Source organism: Pelophylax lessonae (assembly GCF_965119305.1).
Source record: "Pelophylax lessonae genome assembly, chromosome: 3".
Lineage (NCBI taxonomy): Eukaryota > Metazoa > Chordata > Amphibia > Anura > Ranidae > Pelophylax > Pelophylax lessonae.
In genome coordinates, this window is record NC_138770.1 from 620,718,180 (window position 1) to 620,739,386 (window position 21,207).

Below are 21,207 nucleotides of genomic sequence, written 5' to 3' on the forward strand. Positions count from 1 at the left end.
CGAAACGCCAAAGACCATGAGTCACGGCGTCCGTATCGGTCGACAGCCCTCCCGCCCCGGTGGAGAGGGGTACTGTCAGGAGTTGGTGCCCGCCTGGTTCCGGTATGGTGAGTAGTATGTTCCCCCTTTTCCCCCTGACGGGTCTTGTGGTGAACGCGGGCCCCTCTCTGTATGGTAAGAAAGAGTCCTTTCTATCCTATAACATGTCACAAATCCTCCTACTTTGAGTGTGATTTATGTGTGCAAAAGCCAGGAGGCTTGGTTTGGGAGCTAACAATCTATTGTATACATGTTTTAAAGATGTAATCTGTGGCATTCTGGGAATCTTATGGGTTAAGTATAAGCTACCTACCAGTCAGAAGCCACGGACATGTAGACTGCCTTCCAAATCAGATCTCCAGCTATTAGCAGGCCTCCCGAACGGCCACGCGGTCCGCCAGGGCCGGTACCGCCAACCACGCCATATCCCCATGCAGAGAGAGTGTTGTGTGCCCTGCAGCACACCGCTATTCAGTTTAGGCCGCCGCCATTTTTTTTTTGCTGGATCGCACGAGCCGCCATTTTGGCGTAGCCTCGTGTCTCCAGCATGGGGGCGGCCATGTTTGAGGTGATCCTACACCTCGTGGAGCTTGGGGGAGGCGCCGGAAGGCGTGCAGAGGGGCGGAGCCGCCTCCTTTCTTCCTGAGCAGCCAGCCAAAAGACTTCCTGTTTGTCAAGACAGCGCTGTAAGCTGTTGCAGTTTAACTCTGAGCATCAAGTGGTGAGCCTGGGGGTCTATCTCTCTCTCTCTCGATCGATAGGGATCCCTAAGCAGGTAACACTAAGGGGCTTTTTTGTGGCGCTGGGGGTCAGAAAAAAAAAAAAAAAAAAAGTTTTTTTCTTTACTTTTGAATTATATTATCCAGGAAGTAACCGGAGTTATTATGGACCCTGCCACACATATTCCCCCACCTGTTTCCCTCGAGGGGGCCTCGGGACCCGCCGGTGCACAGAGTATAGAGTCATTTACAGCAATTTTGGAGTCTATGGTGGCTCGGGTGGAGGCGGCCTGTCAGGGACGGGGGTCAAGGAAGCGACCCCCGCCTACCCCTATACCATCTGACACCTCTGACTCAGATTCAGAGATGGTCACGGCAGTTGCAGGTTCCTCTGCAAGGGCTGTTATCCCAGGTAAAGCCCCCTCAGACAGTGAGGAGGACGCTTCTTCTCTTGCTATAATTCAGGAAGAAGCATTGGTGGACGCACTAGTTGTGGCAGTGCAAGAAACCTTAAAACTTGAGGCTTTACCGGCAGAGGCAACTGAAACAGAGAGGCCTTTTGGGACTAATAAGCCCATCAAGACGGCGAAGGCTTTTCCTGTACCTAAATGTTTTGGTAATCAGATTAAAGGAGAATGGGAGCATTCTAAACGTACCTTTACTATTTCCAAGCGTATTGCTAGACGCTATCCGTTTGAGGAATCCATCATTAAGAAATGGACGGTACCACCAGTCGTGGATCCGCCTATTTCCAGGCTGAATAAAGCCACGGTTATTCCAGTGGAGGACACTTCGTCCTTTAAGGATCCGGTGGATCGAAAGATAGAAGCAGAGTCCCGCACTATCTTTTCTCTGATAGGGTCAGCATTTAGACCAGTAATCGTTATTGGTCTAGTTTCCCAGACACTTACGGAATGGGCGAAAATGGTACGCCAAGATCTTAGGGGAAAAGATATTCCCCAGGAGACATCTGATTTGATGGAACAGATCATACAAGGGCTACGGTTTATCTGTGACGCAGCCTTGGACACTACTCCCCTATTAGGGCATGCATCTAAGTTAGCAGTGATCCTCAGACGTGTGCTGTGGTTAAAATGCTGGTCAGCTGACCTAGGTTCCAAAAAGACCTTGACCAATCTCCCCTTTCAGGGGAATCGTCTATTTGGAGCCAACCTAGATGAAATCATTAAGGATGCCACTGGGGGCAAGAGCACTTTTTTGCCACAGGCTGCAAAAGCTAAGGGACTTTGCAACAAGCGAGGACCTTTCTTTACCGCCCATAAAGGGCGCCCGGCTGGTACTAGCGGGAAAGGCAAGACTCCTCCAGGAGGGTTCAAGAAGGGGACCAACCCAGCCAAACCCGAAGCAAAGGAGTACACAGCCTGAAGGTGCGCCCCCACCCGGTTTCAGGGTGGGGGGACGTTTTCACCGGTATTCAGGACATTAGATCGAGCATCAACCACTACTACCGGTGCGATTCTTCCCTTCCAACATTTAAGTACCACAGGAAGCGGTAGCTACCGTTCCCTGAAAAGATCTTTTCCTTTACCTTTTCCTAAGATTAGTCCCGATACCTCACAGGAATCGGATCTGGTTGACCAGATAGGCCAAGTAGCCTCTAGTCGGGTGACTTCGGTCCCTGAGGTTCAACCAGAAAAGATCACCTTTCCTGATAACTATCAGGTATCTGATAAATGTGTGGGAACAGAAAACGACCAGACTTTCTCGGATGGTCGGGGCCAGATAGCTCTAGGGACGCCTGGTTCAGATCCAATCAGCGCCAGTGGTCCTAGAAATTCTAGGCTGGCCTCCTCAAGCCGGCCTGGCCGACTTGGACATGTTAGTCGCAGACGTTCCGTGGGAACTTCGTCTCAGGGAGTGTCTGTGGTCTCAAGGACCAATTTACCTTCGTGCTTTACAGTCGCTGGTTTTACTGGCCTGGCCTTTGAGACCCAAGTACTGAAGGACAGAGGTTTGTCTACTTCAGTCATTCCTACCCTTATTAAAGCAAGGAAAGCGACTTCCAGCAAAGTCTATTATCACACATGGAAGACTTATATTGCATGGTGCGAATCTTTAGGATTTCCTCCACGTACCTATTCGGTGACTCGAATATTGGCCTTTTTGCAACAAGGGGTTGAGCAGAAGCTAGCCTTGAGCACCATCAAGGGTCAAGTTTCAGCATTAGCAATCTTCTTTCAGAAGCCTTTAGCTACCAAATCCTTGGTGCGGAATTTCATCCAGGGGGTGCGGCACCTGGCTCCTCCAGTCCGCGCGCCCTTACCGCCCTGGGATCTTAATTTGGTTTTGTCGGTTCTACAGAAACCTCCCTTTGAAAACATCAGGGAGATTCCCTTGCTTACTCTATCCCAGAAGGTGGCCTTCTTGGTGGCTATTACTTCTGCTCGCAGGGTGTCAGAACTGGCTGCATTATCATGCCAGTCCCCATACCTAGTGATTCATAGGGATAAGGTAGTACTTCATCCTAAGCCATCTTTTCTTCCCAAGGTGGTTTCAGATTTTCATCTGAATGAAGATATTGTACTACCTTCCTTGTGTCCTCAGCCCAAGCATCATCGGGAACATGCGTTGCATTCCTTAGATGTGGTTCGGGCAATCAGGGTATACCTGAAAGCTACGGAATCATTCCGTAAGACGGATTCACTTTTTGTGATCACGGATGGCCCCAGAAAGGGTTTGCCTGCATCTGCCGCGACCATTGCCAAATGGATTAGACAAACGGTGGTACAGGCTTATTCTATTAAGGGTCAGAGTCCTCCGTTCCCTGTTAGGGCGCACTCCACTCGAGCGCTCAGTACTTCCTGGGCCTTTCGCCATCAGGCGTCAGTGGTCCAGGTATGTAAGGCGGCCACCTGGTCGTCGGTACATACCTTTACAAAATTTTATAAAATTGATGTGACGGCATCGGCGGATGCCTCATTTGGCCGCAAGGTTTTGCAGGCCGCAATTTGAGGAGACCGGTGGTCTACCTCGAGGGTTTTTTTCTGTTTAAAAAAAAAAAAAAAAAAAAAAAAAGATTGATTTCTCTTTTTTTGGTTGAGTCTCATCATTAAGGATGAGCATTGTAAACTTCTAGTTGGCACCGGTTGGGCCTTCTAGATTGGGATTTGATTTCCATTTTCCCACCCCTCAGTTGTGATACTGCTCTGGGACGTCCCGAAGGTGGTGTATCACCGAGGACTACGTCTGTCGATGAGCGCTAGAGAAAAATGGATTTTTGTAAAATCTTACCGTAAAATCCTTTTCTCTTAGCTCATCGACAGACGTAGTCCCCGCCCCTCTGTTTTGGAGTTGGGTTGGGTTAAATTCTCTAAGCACTGCTTTTTCACATAACTGATTTGCTGAGGCAGAGAGAGAGAGGATATACCCTCTGGGACTGCCCCTAGGGTGTGGCCAGAGCTTTTTAATTTCCTGTCTAGTCCTGCTCCTGCGGAGGTAACATAACCCGAAGGTGGTGTATCACCGAGGACTACGTCTGTCGATGAGCTAAGAGAAAAGGATTTTACGGTAAGATTTTACAAAAATCCATTTTTTTGGCCTTAATTCTAAGCGGTATGTGTGGAGAAAACCAGGCACTGCTCATCACCTGTCCAATACAGTCCCAACAGTGAAGCATGGTGGTGGCAGCATCATGCTGTGGGGGCGTTTTTCAGCTGCAGGGACAGGACGACTGGTTGCAATCGAGGGAAAGATGAATGCGGCCAAGTACAGGGATATCCTGGACAAAAACCTTCTCCAGAGTGCTCTGGACCTCAGACTGGGCCGAAGGTTTACCTTCCAACAAGACAATGACCCTAAGCACACAGCTAAAATAACGAAGGAGTGGCTTCACAACAACTCCGTGACTGTTCTTGAATGGCCCAGCCAGAGCCCTGACTTAAACCCAATTGAGCATCTCTGGAGAGACCTAAAAATGGCTGTCCACCAACGTTTACCATCCAACCTGACAGAACTGGAGAGGATCTGCAAGGAGGAATGGCAGAGGATCCCCAAATCCAGGTGTGAAAGACTTGTTGCATCTTTCCCAAAAAGACTCCTGGCTGTATTAGATCAAAAGGGGGCTTCTACTAAATACTGAGCAAAGGGTCTGAATACTTAGGACCATGTGATATTTCAGTTTTTCTTTTTTAATAAATCTGCAACAATGTCAACAATTCTGTGTTTTTCTGTCAGTATGGGGTGCTATGTGTACATTCATGAGGAAGAAGAATGAACTTAAATGATTTTAGCAAATGGCTGCAATATAACAAAGAGTGAAAAATTTAAGGGGGTCTGAATACTTTCCGTACCCACTGTATATGTATATGTGTGTGTGTGTGTGTGTGTGTATATATATATATATATATATATATATATATATATATATATATATATATATAATATACCATAGTTTGTAGATGCTACAACTTTCACGTAAACCAATCAATATACACTTATTGGAATTTTTTTATTTCTTACCAAGGACATGTAGCAGAATACAATACATTTTGGCCAAAATTTATAAAGAAATTATTTATTTTTTATATTTTTTTTTATTGCATATGTTTTATAGCAGAAAGTAAAAAATATTTTGGTCATGCAACACGGTATCCAAATAAAATTTGTCATTTTTTCTCCCCACAAATAGAGCTTTCTTTTGGTGATATTTTATCACCTCTGCGGTTTTTATTTGTTGCACTATAAATAAAAAAAAGATTTTGAAAAAAATATATATATTTTTTACTTTCTGCTATAAAACTTATCCAGTAAAAAAAAAAATCAAATTTCTTCATAAATTTAGGCCAGTATGTATTTTGCTACATATTTTTGGTAAAAAAAAATTCTCAATTAGTGTATATTGATTGGTTTGCACAAAGGTTATAGGTCTACTTTTAATAAACCGAGAAAAGCGGTGATCCTCAGGATCACGACTGATCTCTGGTGAGTACCGGTTTAGGTAGCTGAGATGAAGAGCAGAGAACATGTTCTTCGCTTCTCATCACAGTACATGACCGTTCTGTCACAAACGGCCAGTTTAGAAAAGTGAGATCTGAAGATCTCACAGCCGTTACTCTGAAATATCTCCATTCCAGATTCTGCAGCTCAGAGGTGGAGAATCAGGGGGAGAAGCTGTGCGATTAGAGGAAGAAGACTTCTTTCTTCCGATATATCAGCACCAGTGGGTTAAAAAAAAAAAAAAAAAAAATGTGTGTATATATATATATATATATATATATATATATATATATATATATATATATATATATATATATATATATATATATATACACACACACACACACACTGTATATATACACACTGTGTGTATGTGTATATATATATATATATGTGTGTATATATATATATGTGTGTATATATATATATATGTGTGTGTGTATATATATATATATATATATATATATATATATATATATATATATATATATATATATATATACACACACTGTGTGTGTATATGTGTGTGTGCGCGTGTATATATATATAATATGTGTATATATACTGTATATATGTTTATATGCTGTATATGTGTATAGATAGATAGATATTCAGTTAGTTTTCATGTGTCAGAATCATGTCATTACATGTGCTTTTAAACTTTGGTTTCACTTTTTAAACTTGGCGACGGCTGTAATCTCACAATATCTCGTGAGATTACAGGCAGTCCACCCAGTTATACACGGATATCGGCCGTTTTCAGAGGAAAATCTTCTCCTCTGATCACCCTGTGAGAAGTGAAGTTCTCCACCTTCTAAACTGGGTGCCAGCGGAGATCATTTTTCTCTGAGAACTGCCGAGAAGTGAACTGAGAGAAAACTTCTCAGTTTATTAAATGTACACCATAGCGTCTACAAACTATGTGATATATAATGGAATTTTTATTTATTTCATTTAAACTAGTATTGATAGTAATGGCAATCAGCAACTTACAGCAGGACTATAGCGGTGGACACTAATGGCACTTTTCCACTGCAAGTACCGGCTAGTACCGGCTCGGCTCTACTCGGCCCTGCTTGGCTTTTCCACTGCGGTACCGCATGGTATAGTGTCGGAAAGGTTCGGTACGGTACGGTATGGTTTGCTTTTCCACTAAAGTAGTACTAAAGTTAAGTGGGTGGGATAACAACAGGGTGGGTGTGATTCTCTGACCAATCAGTGGCTAGTAGTGACTGCATGCAAAGGATTGTGGGATATGGTACCAGTTTGGTACCTGTTGGAACCACAATCGAGTAGGTACTGTTTTTTCAGAGCCGTACCGTACCGTTCGGTTCCATGCAGTGGAAAAGCAAACCTATACCGTACCGTACCGAACCGTTCCGACCCTATACCATGCGGTACCGCAGTGGAAAAGCACAAAAGCGTGCCGAACCGGTACAGTTCCATGCAGTGGAAAAGCGCCATAACTGACACTTTGTGGGAACCAGTGACACTAATACAGTGATCAGTGCTAAAAATATTCATGGTCACTGTACTAATGACACTGGCTGGGAAGGGGTTAAACATCTAGGGTGATCAGAGTTAACTGTGCCTAGCCAGTGTTTTTGTGTACGGTGTGTGCTGCTTTTGCTAAGGGTAAAGGATTCTATTCCCTGCTTTGCAGAAACACAAAATCCATCCCTTCCCCCTGTCAGAACGGAGTTCTGCCTTGTGTACATAAACACAGCCCTGTTCTGTGTCTCTGCCCAACGATTGTCAGGTGCCCAGCCACGCAGATCGGCTTCTGCTGTAAATAATCACAGCAAAAGCAGCCCACCGTCGTCACGATTGTGTGCCCCCCCTACAGGCAAAGGTGCAGAATCATATATATTAGGGATCGACCGATTATCGGCAAAGCCGATATATCGAGGGCCGATATGCACTTTCCCCGATATATCAGAATTGGCCACCAAGGTGACCGATATTACCGATATTCCAGGAAAGTGCTGTACCGGAGTGATGCCTGCAGCTAGAGGCATCACCCTGGTACCGGCGTCCATACCTGACGGTCGGATGTCTTGTAATATCAACCGATGTTGCTGAGAAGCCACTCAGCTGTCATTACAAGGAGCGGGAGGGAAAACCCCCCCCACCTCCCGCCGCCTTCCACAGCTCGCCCGGGTCTCCCATTCCACCGGGAGACCCGCGCATGCAGCCTGCACGGCCACCGAAGACCCGATCAAAGCCGCATTCGGCTCTGATCGGTTCTCCATGCAACAACCCGGAAGTGATGTCATGACATCACTTCCGGGTACTCGGCGCCAAATAAAAAAAACTGACAGCATTCAAAACTTCCAGGTACTGTCTGGCGCCAGACTCAAAAAAATTACAGCATTTAAAACAGCCAAACTTGGCATTTTGAATGCTTTTAAGTGCAGAGGAGGGGTTTGTGGTCTCTTAGACCCCCCAGATCCCTCCACAAGGATACCTGTCAAAGAAAAAAAGTGTAAAGACATTTTTTTTTTTAAATGTACGAAAATATCGGCCGATACCGATATGCATTGACCAAAATATCGGTATCGGCAACGAAAAATAGATACAGATAATATATATATATAATGTGTGATTCTGCACAGTAGATCTGCTATAGGGCGTCCAGTTACTGGCTAGAAGAAATGCACAAAGCACACCAAGATTTAGGCAAAAATATGGCTTTTGTAGTTAGACAACGTTGGCTTATCCCAGAGTTCGGTGTTACCACCTGTTTCAATGAAAATAATTAGATTACAATTGAAGCATTCGGAAACAAGTTACATTTCTTTAAAATGGATGATAAAAAGCTCCCATGGAGCCCCAGCCTTTGCCCTGACACATGCCTGAATTCTAGACTTCTGTATACTAATCATGTATTAATTGATGTAATATGTCACTACCAGAGCTACAGAGAGGACGGAGTGCACATATAAATGTGATGTTGCTCTTGTTTTGTTTTTTTCCCCTTATTTCAGAAGCCAGATTAGATGATCCTATTGCTATAATGATCATTTTAAACAATAACATACATTTTCCAGGTCACTTGTTTTGAATCTAGCTGATTAGAAGACAGGCAGTTCACTAGAACCCGATGAATGTATGTTTTTCCGGGAGGCTGTACTGGTTCTGTTCTTCAGAAATGCCGTCTATGCATGTTATATTGCTGGCAATGGAGAGAGATGCCCATTAATCTAGAACACTAGACAGGATATTTGACAGTTTGCATTCCTTGGCCTGCTGCTGAAGTTAATCTGGCTCCAGGGAAATCATGCCAGATAACTTTCCTAGCAACATAATTTAATGTTTTCTGTTGTAGATATTCCCAAAACTCACTTGTAGCACATCTCTACACAAATATACACATACACCATTATGGAAAAATATGAAATGGATTTTTGCATCCTCCTCGCATGACTGGCAAAAATCTGTCTTTGTTATCCTGCCACAGTTCCTATTGTGTGATTGCACAGCAGATATCAGTAGTCAGGTGTTACTAGTGGAAACGAGTTACAGAGGATGGCCAGAGACTGCGGAGGGGCTACAGAGGATGGCCAGAGACTGGGGAGGGGCTGCAGAGGATGGCCAGAGACTGGGGAGGGTCTACAGAGGATGGCCAGAGACTGGGGAGGGTCTACAGAGGATGGCCAGAGACTGGGGAGGGGCTGCAGAGGATGGCCAGAGACTGGGGAGGGGCTGCAGAGGATGGCCAGAGACTGGGGAGGGGCTGCAGAGGATGGCCAGAGACTGGGGAGGGGCTGCAGAGGATGGCCAGAGACTGGGGAGGGGCTGCAGAGGATGGCCAGAGACTGGGGAGGGGCTGCAGAGGATGGCCAGAGACTGGGGAGGGGCTGCAGAGGATGGCCAGAGACTGGGGAGGGGCTGCAGAGGATGGCCAGAGACTGGGGAGGGGCTGCAGAGGATGGCCAGAGACTGGGGAGGGGCTGCAGAGGATGGCCAGAGACTGGGGAGGGGCTGCAGAGGATGGCCAGAGACTGGGGAGGGGCTGCAGAGGATGGCCAGAGCCTGCATCTCTATAGGGCATCGGATGTCAGCAGAGACATGTCCGCTGACATCAGATCCGTCAAATCTGGACGGATGGAAACCCTATTTTCCATCCGTCCAGCGGATCGGATGGGATCGGACAGGCGGTCCGTTCCCATCCGATTCCCCCATAGAGATGCATGGGGACCTGACAGCTCTGTCTCCGTACACAGCACAGAGACACAGCTGTCATCCTCCTGCTCAGCGGGGGATCGGCAGATCGATCCCCCGCTGAGGAAAACGGAATCCGTCCGACGGACTCCATGTGGGAAAGAGCCCTAAGGCTTTTGAGGCAGGCATTGACATCTAACAAAAATGCTTGTAATCTGCCAAAAAAGCTCATGTACTTTTTGAGCCTCAGGCGTTTTGCTTCAGGCGATAAAACGCTCCTATGTGAACAGGGGCCATTGAAATGAATGGGATTTTGCTTGTTGGGTGTTTTGAGACTTCAGAGATGAGCGTTTTATGAGCTGAAAAACGCTCAGGTGTGAACAGGGCCCAACTCAATGATCTTTTGTTTGCTAAAGCACCGGGTATCAATAACACCTAATTTACCTTTTTTTTTTTTTTTTTGTCATTAAAATACAGTTTTCACCTTTTTTCATCCTTTGTTACGCCTCGATGCTGCTAATTAGCCATTTTCTGTCTGCATGCACTCCAGCGATGGCTGTATGGCATTTCTGTGGGCAGGATTTCTAACGCTGACAGCAGTGGACCATACTTGTGTAAAGTGTGTTGAAACTGCCAAGCCATCGGAAGCCCCTGTGACAGGGTGACAATGCAGGAGACAGACACAGAGTGTTGTCACCCTATAACAGGAAGTGCCTGGACAAGGACCTTTATGGCAGGACCACCAGGACTTATTTTAATAAAATCTGCAGTTTTAAACATCTTGGCATTGTAAAATGACATGCTAAAGTTTTAAACTTTCCTCATTCTATGCAAAACTTAAAAGTATCTATTTTAGATATTGTCCAATGCTGTCAGACTCAGGCTTTTCAGACTTCTTCTGAGCAGGGCTTCAGCCTCTTGATCAGCACTACAGATGATCAGTTCACAATCTTCACTTTGATCTCCTCTTTTTTTTTTTTTTCAGACCCATTACTTTGGCCTCTGGTTTGTTGGGAAGAACCAACAAGCGCGATGGGTGGAGCTGGAGAAGCCGTTGAGGAAACAGCTAGACAAGTTCTCGGTGGATCCCATACTGTACTTTGGCGTTATGTTCTATGTGCCGAGCGTTTCTTGTCTAAACCAGACTGTCACCAGGTAGGTGAGATTTCATATCCGGAGGAGCTTACCCTTATTTTTAATCCTGTTTTTATTAAAAGTTTAAATTTTTTAAAATTGCAAAAAACAAAAGTATAAATTGTCATTACAAATGTTTGACTGTGGTTTCATATTCACAATCGTCTGTGTATATTTCTATCTCCAGAGTAGATAAAGTCAGTTACATTGTGGGGTACAAGGACATGGATAATGGATTTCATACATAGTTACATTGGTCACCAGGAGAAATGGAGAGGGGGATTTTTGTTCAGCAGATATATAAGCCGTAGTTGTAATCCTTCCTTGTGCTGTAGGTAACCCAAGAGAGGCGGAGATCTACCTAAAACCTGGAAAACAGAGAGAAAATAACCAGGGTGCAGTATTTTTTTTTACTTGGCAAAGGCCCTGTAAACAGTAAAAGGAGATTTGAAGAGTTCAGAGGTCAGTGGTAAGTAGTGCAGAGTGCAGGGGTCAGTGGTAAGTAGTGCAGAGTGCAGGGGTCAGTGGTAAGTAGTGCAGAGTGCAGGGGTCAGTGGTAAGTAGTGCAGAGTGCGGGGGTCTTTGATTAGTATCAGAGAGTAGAAGGATCAGTGGTAAGTAGTGCAGAGCGCAGGGGTAACTAATGCTAATGCAGGGGCTAATAGTACGTAGCACAAAGTTCAGGGATTAGTGGTAAGTAGCGTTAATGCAGGGGTCAGTAGTAAGTAGCACAGAGTTCAGGAATCAGTGGTAACTTGTGCAGAGGTCAGTAGTAAGTGGTGCATAGGTCAGAAGTATAAAGTAGCACAAAGTGCAAGGGGCCGGTGTTGAGTTGTGCAAGGGGCCGGTGTTGAGTTGTGCAGGGGGCCGGTGTTGAGTTGTGCAGGGGGCCGGTGTTGAGTTGTGCAGGGGGCCGGTGTTGAGTAGTGCAGGGGGCCGGTGTTGAGTGTTGCAGGGGCCATTGGCAAGTAGTGCAGCGTGCGGGGGTCGGTGGTAGGTAGCACAAGGGTGCAGGGTTTGGTGGTAAGTAGCATGGGGTTTGGTGGTAAGTAGCGCGGGGTCCGGTGGTAAGTAGCGCAAGGATGCGGGTCGGTGGTAAGTAGCGCAGGGTGCTGGGGTCGGTGGTAAGTAGCGCAGAGTTCGGGGGGTCGGTGGTAAGTAGCGCAGAGTTCGGGGGGTCGGTGGTAAGTAGCGCAGAGTGCGGGGGGTCGGTGGTAAGTAGCGCAGAGTGCGGGGGTCGGTGGTAAGTAGTGCAGAGTGCCGGGGGTCGGTGGTAAGTAGTGCAGAGTGTGGGGGTCGGTGGTAAGTAGTGCAGAGTGTGGGGGGTCGGTGGAAAGTAGCGCAGGGTGTGGGGGGTCGGTGGTAAGTAGCGCAGGGTGCTGGGGTCGGTGGTAAGTAGCGCAGAGTGCGGGGGGTCGGTGGAAAGTAGCGCAGAGTGCCGGGGGTCGGTGGTAAGTAGTGCAGAGTGCGGGGGTCGGTGGTAAGTAGTGCAGAGTGTGGGGGGTCGGTGGAAAGTAGCGCAGGGTGTGGGGGGTCGGTGGTAAGTAGCGCAGGGTGCTGGGGTCGGTGGTAAGTAGCGCAGAGTGCGGGGGGTCGGTGGAAAGTAGCGCAGAGTGCCGGGGGTCGGTGGTAAGTAGCGCAGGGTGCGGGGGTCGGTGGTAAGTAGCGCAGAGTGCGGGGGGTTGGTGGTAAGTAGCGCAGAGTGCGGGGGGTCGGTGGTAAGTAGCGCTGGGGTCGGTGGTAAGTAGCGCAGAGTGCGGGGGGTCGGTGGAAAGTAGCGCAGAGGGCCGGGGGTCGGTGGCAACTAGCGCAGGGTGTGGGGGTCGGTGGTAAGTAGCGCAGAGTGCGGGGGGTCGGTGTAAAGTAGTGCAGAGTGCCGGGGGTCGGTGGTAAGTAGCGCAGAGTGCGGGGGTCGGTGGTAAGTAGCGCAGAGTGTGGGGGGTCGGTGGAAAGTAGCGCAGGGTGCGGGGGGTCGGTGGTAAGTAGCGCAGGGTGCTGGGGTCGGTGGTAAGTAGCGCAGAGTGCGGGGGGTCGGTGGAAAGTAGCGCAGAGTGCCGGGGGTCGGTGGTAAGTAGCGCAGGGTGCGGGGGTCGGTGGTAAGTAGCGCAGGGTGCGGGGGTTGGTGGTAAGTAGTGCAGAGAGTGGGGGGTCGGTGGAAAGTAGTGCAGAGTGCAGGGGGTCGGTGGTAAGTAGCGCAGAGTGCAGGGGGTCGGTGGTAAGTAGCGCAGAGTGCGGGGGTCGGTGGTAAGTAGAGCAGGGTGCGGGGGTTGGTGGTAAGTAGCGCAGAGTGCGGGGGTCGGTGGTAAGTAGAGCAGGGTGCGGGGGTTGGTGGTAAGTAGAGCAGGGTGCGGGGGTCGGTGGTAAGTAGCGCAGAGTGCGGGGGTCGGTGGTAAGTAGAGCAGGGTGCGGGGGTCGGTGGTAAGTAGCGCAGAGTGCGGGGGTCGGTGGTAAGTAGCGCAAGGATGCGGGGTTGTGGTAATTAACGCAGAGTGTAGGGGTTGGTAGTACAGAACACATCTCCCTCCTATAAGAACCCCCCCCAGTACAACAATCTTTCCTGTCTAGCTAAAATCACTCATGGCACTCATTCCCCTCCCCCTGTATTGTTCACTTACCAGCCCTCTGATGCAGTGACACCCAGCAGAGTGAGGGAAGTCCACCCAGGTCTCCTCTCTGTGGTGTCCTATCACATGGAAGAGCTGAAGAGAAGCCTAGGACTTCCCTCAGCCCTGCCATGCCTATTGCTTCTCTGATCCTAAAGGTAGTGGATGGAGTGAGGAGTTTGCAGCAAGGCAGGGTTGTGATCTACTGGTTACATGGCATTGATCGATCACTGATCCCCGCTTTACACTAAACCTCCCTTATCCCTGTCCCTTACTCTAAGGTCAGCCCTAGCAGTAAAGGAATCCTTTGTTCATTATTCTCACCGATCCACTGCAAGAGACTTGGGAAGAATCTCAGCAAAGACGAAGCTCCCTTTGTAAGGGAATGCCTATTATTTCATTTCACGCTCTTCGCAGATTTCTGGAAAGGAACAACATTTAATTGCGGAATGGCTTGTGGAACAATTATATGCATTGTAATACATTTTTAATGAGTCTAGTTCTGTTTGTGTGTAGATTTATTTTTCTGTATAGACATGGGACAGCCATATTTGGTGCATTACTTATGCAGGTCGTCTTAAAGTGTTAACCCACAACTGTAAAATCAGTCTGTATATGCAGTAAAGCATGCTTGTTATACTCACTGTGGAACCTAAGGGGTTAATCCTGCGCATTGTGTAAAAAAAAAAAAAAAAAACTTTGATCCTGTCTTCTCTGATCCTCCCCTTCTTTTACTTTCCCCAATCCAACTGCTGATAGTACAGAGCTTTGGGGGCACTCTGCACATGCTCAGTTGTGTATTTTGAGAGATGTTTTTTTTTTTTTTTCCTTTTTCTTGGGAGAGTGCATGTGATCTGCACAAGGCCAATCGGCACTGTCAAGAAATAGGGTCAGGGGTCTTGCAGCCTCATAGGACAATCAGAGGAGAATGAAAACCCCTCCTACAAGCTTTAACCAGACACTGATAGAAATCACACGACTGCTATATACTGCTGATGAGAAAAGGTATTTAGCAGTTTATATTTACTAAACTTAATAAACTAAGATCAGGTCCCCTCCCCAGGGGCTGTGCTATGAGACTGAGCTGTGTATATCTTAGAACAGGATGAAGAGAAACTCAAATCCTTAGGCAGGTTTGTGTATTTAGCTGTTTGCCTGAAGTTCAGCTTTAAAGAGGAAGTGAATTGTTTTTGTTTTTTTTCTGACCTGCAAAGTAAAGGCATAATGTGCTAGTATGCATCGCATACTAGCACATTATGTGAAACTTACTTGCAAATGATGCCCTCCATTGATGCGTTGTCAGTGCTGGAGGATGCATCTATCTTCTCCTGTCTTCCTTCCAGGTCCGTGGACTCCGGCTGTGTGACTGGCCGAGGCCGTGTGACATCACTCCCGCACATGCGCACGGGAGCCGTCGGTCAAGGCACAGGGCTCTGAAGGAACTGCATGGGAGGCCGTTCCTTCAGAGCGCATGCACTGATGATGTAATCGGCTGCATATACAGTAATTATTTCCTAAACGGTGCAAGTTTAGGAGAGATTTGCATTACCTATAGGTAAGCCTTATTATAGGCTTACTTCTAGGTACAATTAATCAATGAGAGTTTACAACCACTTTAAGTAGAGTATACCTTTTTCTTGGGCAGATTCTAGCACTGGTTAAGCCCTTTATGGATTTATTTATTTACCTATCACAGGTAGCACCCTCAATGTATGCATGCCGCGCCCTCAATGTACGCACGCATGCCGCGCCCTCAATGTACGCACGCATGCCGCGCCCTCAATGTACGCACGCATGCCGCGCCCTCAATGTACGCATGCACGCAGTGCCCTCAATGTACGCACGCATGCCGCGCCCTCAATGTACGCACGCATGCCGCGCCCTCAATGTACGCACGCATGCCGCGCCCTCAATGTACGCACGCATGCCGCGCCCTCAATGTACGCACGCATGCCGCGCCCTCAATGTACGCACGCATGCCGCGCCCTCAATGTACGCACGCATGCCGCGCCCTCAATGTACGCACGCATGCCGCGCCCTCAATGTACGCATGCACGCAGTGCCCTCAATGTACGCACGCATGCCGCGCCCTCAATGTACGCACGCATGCCGCGCCCTCAATGTACGCACGCATGCCGCGCCCTCAATGTACGCACGCACGCCGCGCCCTCAATGTATGCACGCCGCGCCCTCAATGTACGCACGCGTGCCGCGCCCTCAATGTACGCACGCACGCCGCGCCCTCAATGTACGCACGCACGCCGCGCCCTCAATGTACGCACGCACGCCGGGCCCTCAATGTACGCACGCACGCCGGGCCCTCAATGTACGCACACACGCCGCGCCCTCAATGTACGCACGCATTCCGCGCCCTCAATGTACGCACGCATTCCGCGCCCTCAATGTACGCACGCATTCCGCGCCCTCAATGTATGCACGCATGCCGCGCCCTCAATGTACGCACGCATGCCGCGCCCTCAATGTACGCACGCACGCACGCTGCGCCCTCAATGTACGCACGCACGCTGCGCCCTCAATGTACGCACGCATTCCGCGCCCTCAATGTATGCACGCATTCCGCGCCCTCAATGTATGCACGCATGCCGCGCCCTCAATGTACGCACGCATGCCGCGCCCTCAATGTACGCACGCACGCACACAGTGCCCTCAATGTACGCACGCACGCCGCGCCCTCAATGTACGCACGCACGCAGCGCCCTCAATGTCCGCACGCATGCAACGCCCTCAATGCACTCAGCACTTTATAAGCAATATTGAAATACTTTATAGCTTCCCTTTAATTGTGTAAGTGTTGAGAGGAGTGCAGCGTTACCCAGGGCAGATGCGTGCATTGTCGGTGAATTTGGGTCTTTACAAGCAATTTGAATGAGATTATCCTTGTGTATTGTGTTCCCTACAAACCGCAAACTGAACAATCCCCATTGAAGCCATGCAAATCAGTCTGAGCACGGATGGTGGCGATTCTTTCCTCGCCGCGTACTGCAGATTAGCTCTGATGAAATTATAGGTTGCGATGAGGGAATGCCTTGTGCTGCCGATCCTCTCCCTGTAATTTGCTCTAATGAATGCGGAGGTTGGAGGGCAGAAAGTTAGCTTCAGGTTGGAGCTTGCCGTCTCCTGCGAGCGTGCTGCTACTGGCTTCTCCTCGCATAGTTCACGTGGAAGGTTTATTTTTTAACAAATAGTGGCCTTTTAGGGTGAAAAAAAAAACCTGCTCCGTCCCTCTCTGCAAAGACAAACACTGAGATTCCAGCCTGACTGCTGGAGATAGACTTTGTTTATTCTGGAATACAAGCAGACGGCTGTAGGGAAGTCAGGATCGGCACAGAGAAGCGTGTTAAAAAATGCCTGCATGCCTTGGCAAGACTTGGCTGAGCAGGCCAGAGACACGAATGGAGAACGCAGTATTGAACTGAGCTTTTGGAAGATACCCAGACATGAGTGCCTTGCTTTTAAAGCTGAAGTTTAATCTGCATATTTGTTGCTTTCCCTGGTTCCTCCTTTCCTACCCCCTTTTATCATACTAATGAAATTACTAAATAAAACTTTTTACGTTTTCATTACATACCCCATTTGGGAGCCAATCACATGACCAGAGAATAGGTAAGCATAGACATCTTTCCTTAACAGGGGTCTCCCAGATGTTCCTCACAAAGGGCTAGTTAACTGTCATCTTGGTGGAAGGGTGCCCATCATTGGTATCAGTGGGAGGAGTAGTGCCCCATTATTGGTGTAAGTGGGAGGAATAGTGCCCCATTATTGGTGTCAGTGGGAGGAATAGTGCCCCATCATTGGTGTAAGTGGGAGGAATAGTGCCCCATCATTGGTGTAAGCGGGAGGAATAGTGCCCCATCATTGGTGTCAGCGGGTGGAAGGAATAGTGCCTCATCATTGGTTTAAGTGGGAGGAATAGTGCCCACCATTGGTCTCAGTGGGCAGAAGGGTGCCCGTCATTGGTATCAGTGGAAGCAAAAGTGCTCCATCGATGGTGTAAGTAGGAGGAATAGTGCCCCTATCATTGGTGTCAGTGGGATGAATAATGCCCCATCATTCATATCAGTGGGATGAATAGTGCCCCATCATTGGTGTCAGTGGGCAGAAGGGTGCCCATCATTGGCAACAGTGGGAGGAATAGTGCTCCATAGTTGGTGTAAGTGGGAGAAATAGTGTCCCATCATTTGTGTCACTGGCTGGAATAGTGCCCCATCATTGGTGTAAGTGGGAGGAATAGTGCCCCATCATTGGTGTAAGTGGGAGGAATAGTGCCCCATCATTGGTGTAAGTGGGAGGAATAGTTCTCCATCATTGGTGTAAGTGGGAGGAATAGTGCCCACCATTGGTGTCAGTGGGCAGAAGGGTGCCCATCATTTTTATCAGTGGAAGAAAAAGTGCTCCATCGATGGTGTAAGTAGGCGGAATAGTGCCCCATCATTGGTGTCAGTGGGATGAATAATGCCCCATCATTCATATCAGTGGGATGAATACTGCCCCATCATTGGTGTCAGTGCGTGGAAAGGTGCCCATCAATGGTAACAGTGCGAGGAATAATGCTCCACTGTTGGTATCAGTGGGAGGAAAAGTGCCCCATCATTGGTATCAGTGGGAGGAATAGTGCCGCATCATTGGTATCAGTGGGAGGAATAGTGCCCCATCATTGGTATCAGTGGGAGGAATAGTGCCCCATCATTGGTATCAGTGGGAGGAAGAGTGCTCCATAGTTGGTGTAAGTGGGAGAAATAGTGTCCCATCATTTGTGTCACTGGCTGGAAGGGTGCCCATCATTAGTATCAGTGGGAGGAATAGTACTCCATTGTTGTCATTGACAAGAATTATGCCCCCATTGTTGGTGTCAGAAGAAGAAATAGTGCCTCAAGGGCCTGATAAAGGCAAGCAAAGGGCCACAGTTTGGAGCCCACTGCTCTGCAGGGTAGTTGGTATAGGGTTTAGAATTGGGGTGGATCAGGTTTAAAGTGGTTATAAAGCCTAAACATTTTTTACTTTAATGCATTACTTCCCGGAGTCCTCATCCGATCCAGTACTGTGCCCATCTGCAGCTGTTCTCTCCTCTCACTTCTCAGTCTCACAGGATTGGCTGAGGCATGGGGAGTCATTGGCTTCCTCTGCTGTCAATCAAATTCTGTGCCAAGGGAGTTGGGGGGGGGGGGGGAGAGTGGGTGGGACTGAGCCATTCAGGCAATATCTTGTTATATAAGGCAGCAGGTCCAGAAACACCCCCCCGTTGTTCGATAATTGCCTTATATAACAAGATATTGCCTATTGTGCAGCATTAATAAAGGGGCAGTGGCATTTTTGAACAACGGACTCAAAAAAGGACATTGAGCACAAGTGTACAACGGTTTACTAATATCTTATGTAAAGAGTCGCCCCTGATTAAGGGGTCCTCTGCTGCTACTTTTCACTGTCAATCGGCATTTGCACTTTTTTGCACAGAATAGTATTTGGCACTTTGTCACTTTAGTCTTTTTTGCACTCACATCTTTCGGTGTGAATAGCACCAATATTGTATTTATTTAATTTATTATATTTGTATGAGTTATACGGTATAATTTATTACACATGTCACAATTATCGTATATGCAGAAATTGCACAGGTTTTATTAATTAGCATCCTTAATTATGTTTATGGTCTGATCACTACTCAAGGTAACACACTAAGGAATATTTTACATTATTATTAACTTTCATATCACCATTCATACTTATAACACAGGCAGCGCCACCACCCACCACTGGGTGGTTGTTGGCACACACATAATACAAACCCGATTCCAAAAAAGTTGGGACACTGTACAAATTGTGAATAAAAACAGAATGCAATGATGTGGAAGTTTCAAATTTCAATATTTTATTCAGAATACAACATAGATGACATATCAAATGTTTAAACTGAGAAAATGTATCATTTTAAGGGGAAAATAAGTTTATTTTAAATTTCATGGCATCAACACATCTCAAAAAAGTTGGGACAAGACCATGTTTACCACTGTGTGGCCTCCCCTCTTCTTTTTATAACAGTCTGCAAACGTCTGGGGACTGAGGAGACAAGTTGCTCAAGTTTAGGAATAGGAATTTTGTCCCATTCTTGTCTAATACAGGGTTCTAGTTGCTCAACTGTCTTAGGTCTTCTTTGTCGCATCTTCCTCTTTATGATGCGCCAAATGTTTTCTATGGGTGAAAGATCTGGACTGCAGGCTGGCCATTTCAGCACCCGGATCCTTCTTCTACGCAGCCATGATGTTGTAATTGATGCAGTATGTGGTCTGGCATTGTCATGTTGAAAAATGCAAGGTCTTCCCTGAAAGAGACGATGTCTGGATGGGAGCATATGTTGTTCTAGAACTTGGATATACCTTTCAGCATTGATGGTGCCTTTCCAGATCTGTAATCTGCCCATGCCACACGCACTCATGCAATCCTATACCATCAGAGACGCAGGCTTCTGAACTGAGCGCTGATAAGAACTTGGGTTGTCCTTGTCCTCTTTAGTCCGGATGACATGGTGTCCCAGTTTTCCAAAAAGAACTTCAAATTTTGATATGTCTGACCACAGAACAGTTTTCCACTTTGCCACAGTCCATTTTAAATGAGCCTTGGCCCAGACCAGAGAAAATGCCTGTGCTTCTGGATCATGTTTAGATTTGGCTTCTTTTTTGGACTATAGAGTTTTAGCCAGCAACGGCGAATGGCATGGTGGATTGTGTTCACCAACAATGTTTTCTGGAAGTATTCCTGAGCCCATGTTGTGATTTCCATTACAGTAGCATTCCTGTATGTGATGCAGTGCTGTCTAAGGGCCGAAGATCACGGGCATCCAGTATGGTTTTCCGGCCTTGACCCTTACACACAGAGATTGTTCCAGATTCTCTGAATCTTTGGATAATATTATGCACTGTAGATGATGATAACTTCAAAATCTTTGCAATTTTTCTCTGAGAAACTCCTTTCTGATATTGCTCCACTATTTTTCGCCGCAGCATTGGGGGAATTGGTGATCTTCTGCCCATCTTGAGAGACACTGCCACTCTGAGAGACTCTTTGTATACCCAATCATGTTGCCAATTGACCTAATAAGTTGCAAATTGGTCCTCCAGCTGTTCCTTATATGTACATTTAACTTTTCCGGCCTCTTATTGCTACCTGTCCCAACTTTTTTGGAATGTTTAGCTCTCATGAAATCCAAAATAAGCCAATATTTGGCATGACATTTCAAAATGTCTGACTTTCAACATTTGATATGTTATCTACATTATATTGTGAATAAAATACAAGTTTATGAGATTTGTAAATTAGTCCATTCCTTTTTCACACACAATTTGTACAGTGTCCCAACTTTTTTGGAATTGGGTTTGTATAATATAATAAATAAAAACAATATTGGTGCTATTCACACCGAAAGGTGTGAGAGCAAAAAAAACTAAAGTGACGAAGTGCCAAATACTATTCCGTGCAAAAAAGTGCAAATGCCGATTGCAGATACCACCATCAATAGCACTTTCTTGTTTTAGGTTTTGCCAAAATAACCCCATAATGGGAGCGGAGGAGCCTGTACA

At 47.1% G+C, this 21,207-nt stretch overlaps 1 protein-coding gene across 1 annotated transcript in view; it reads left to right on the plus strand.

Moving 5' to 3' along the window:
* PTPN14 (protein tyrosine phosphatase non-receptor type 14) overlaps positions 1–21,207 on the plus strand; it is a 190,021-nt gene that overhangs the window by 79,391 nt on the left and 89,423 nt on the right. The window contains exon 3 of the mRNA XM_082249758.1: positions 10,864–11,033. Coding sequence (XP_082105884.1) covers positions 10,864–11,033 — 170 coding nt within the window. The remainder of the gene's footprint in view (positions 1–10,863; positions 11,034–21,207) is intronic.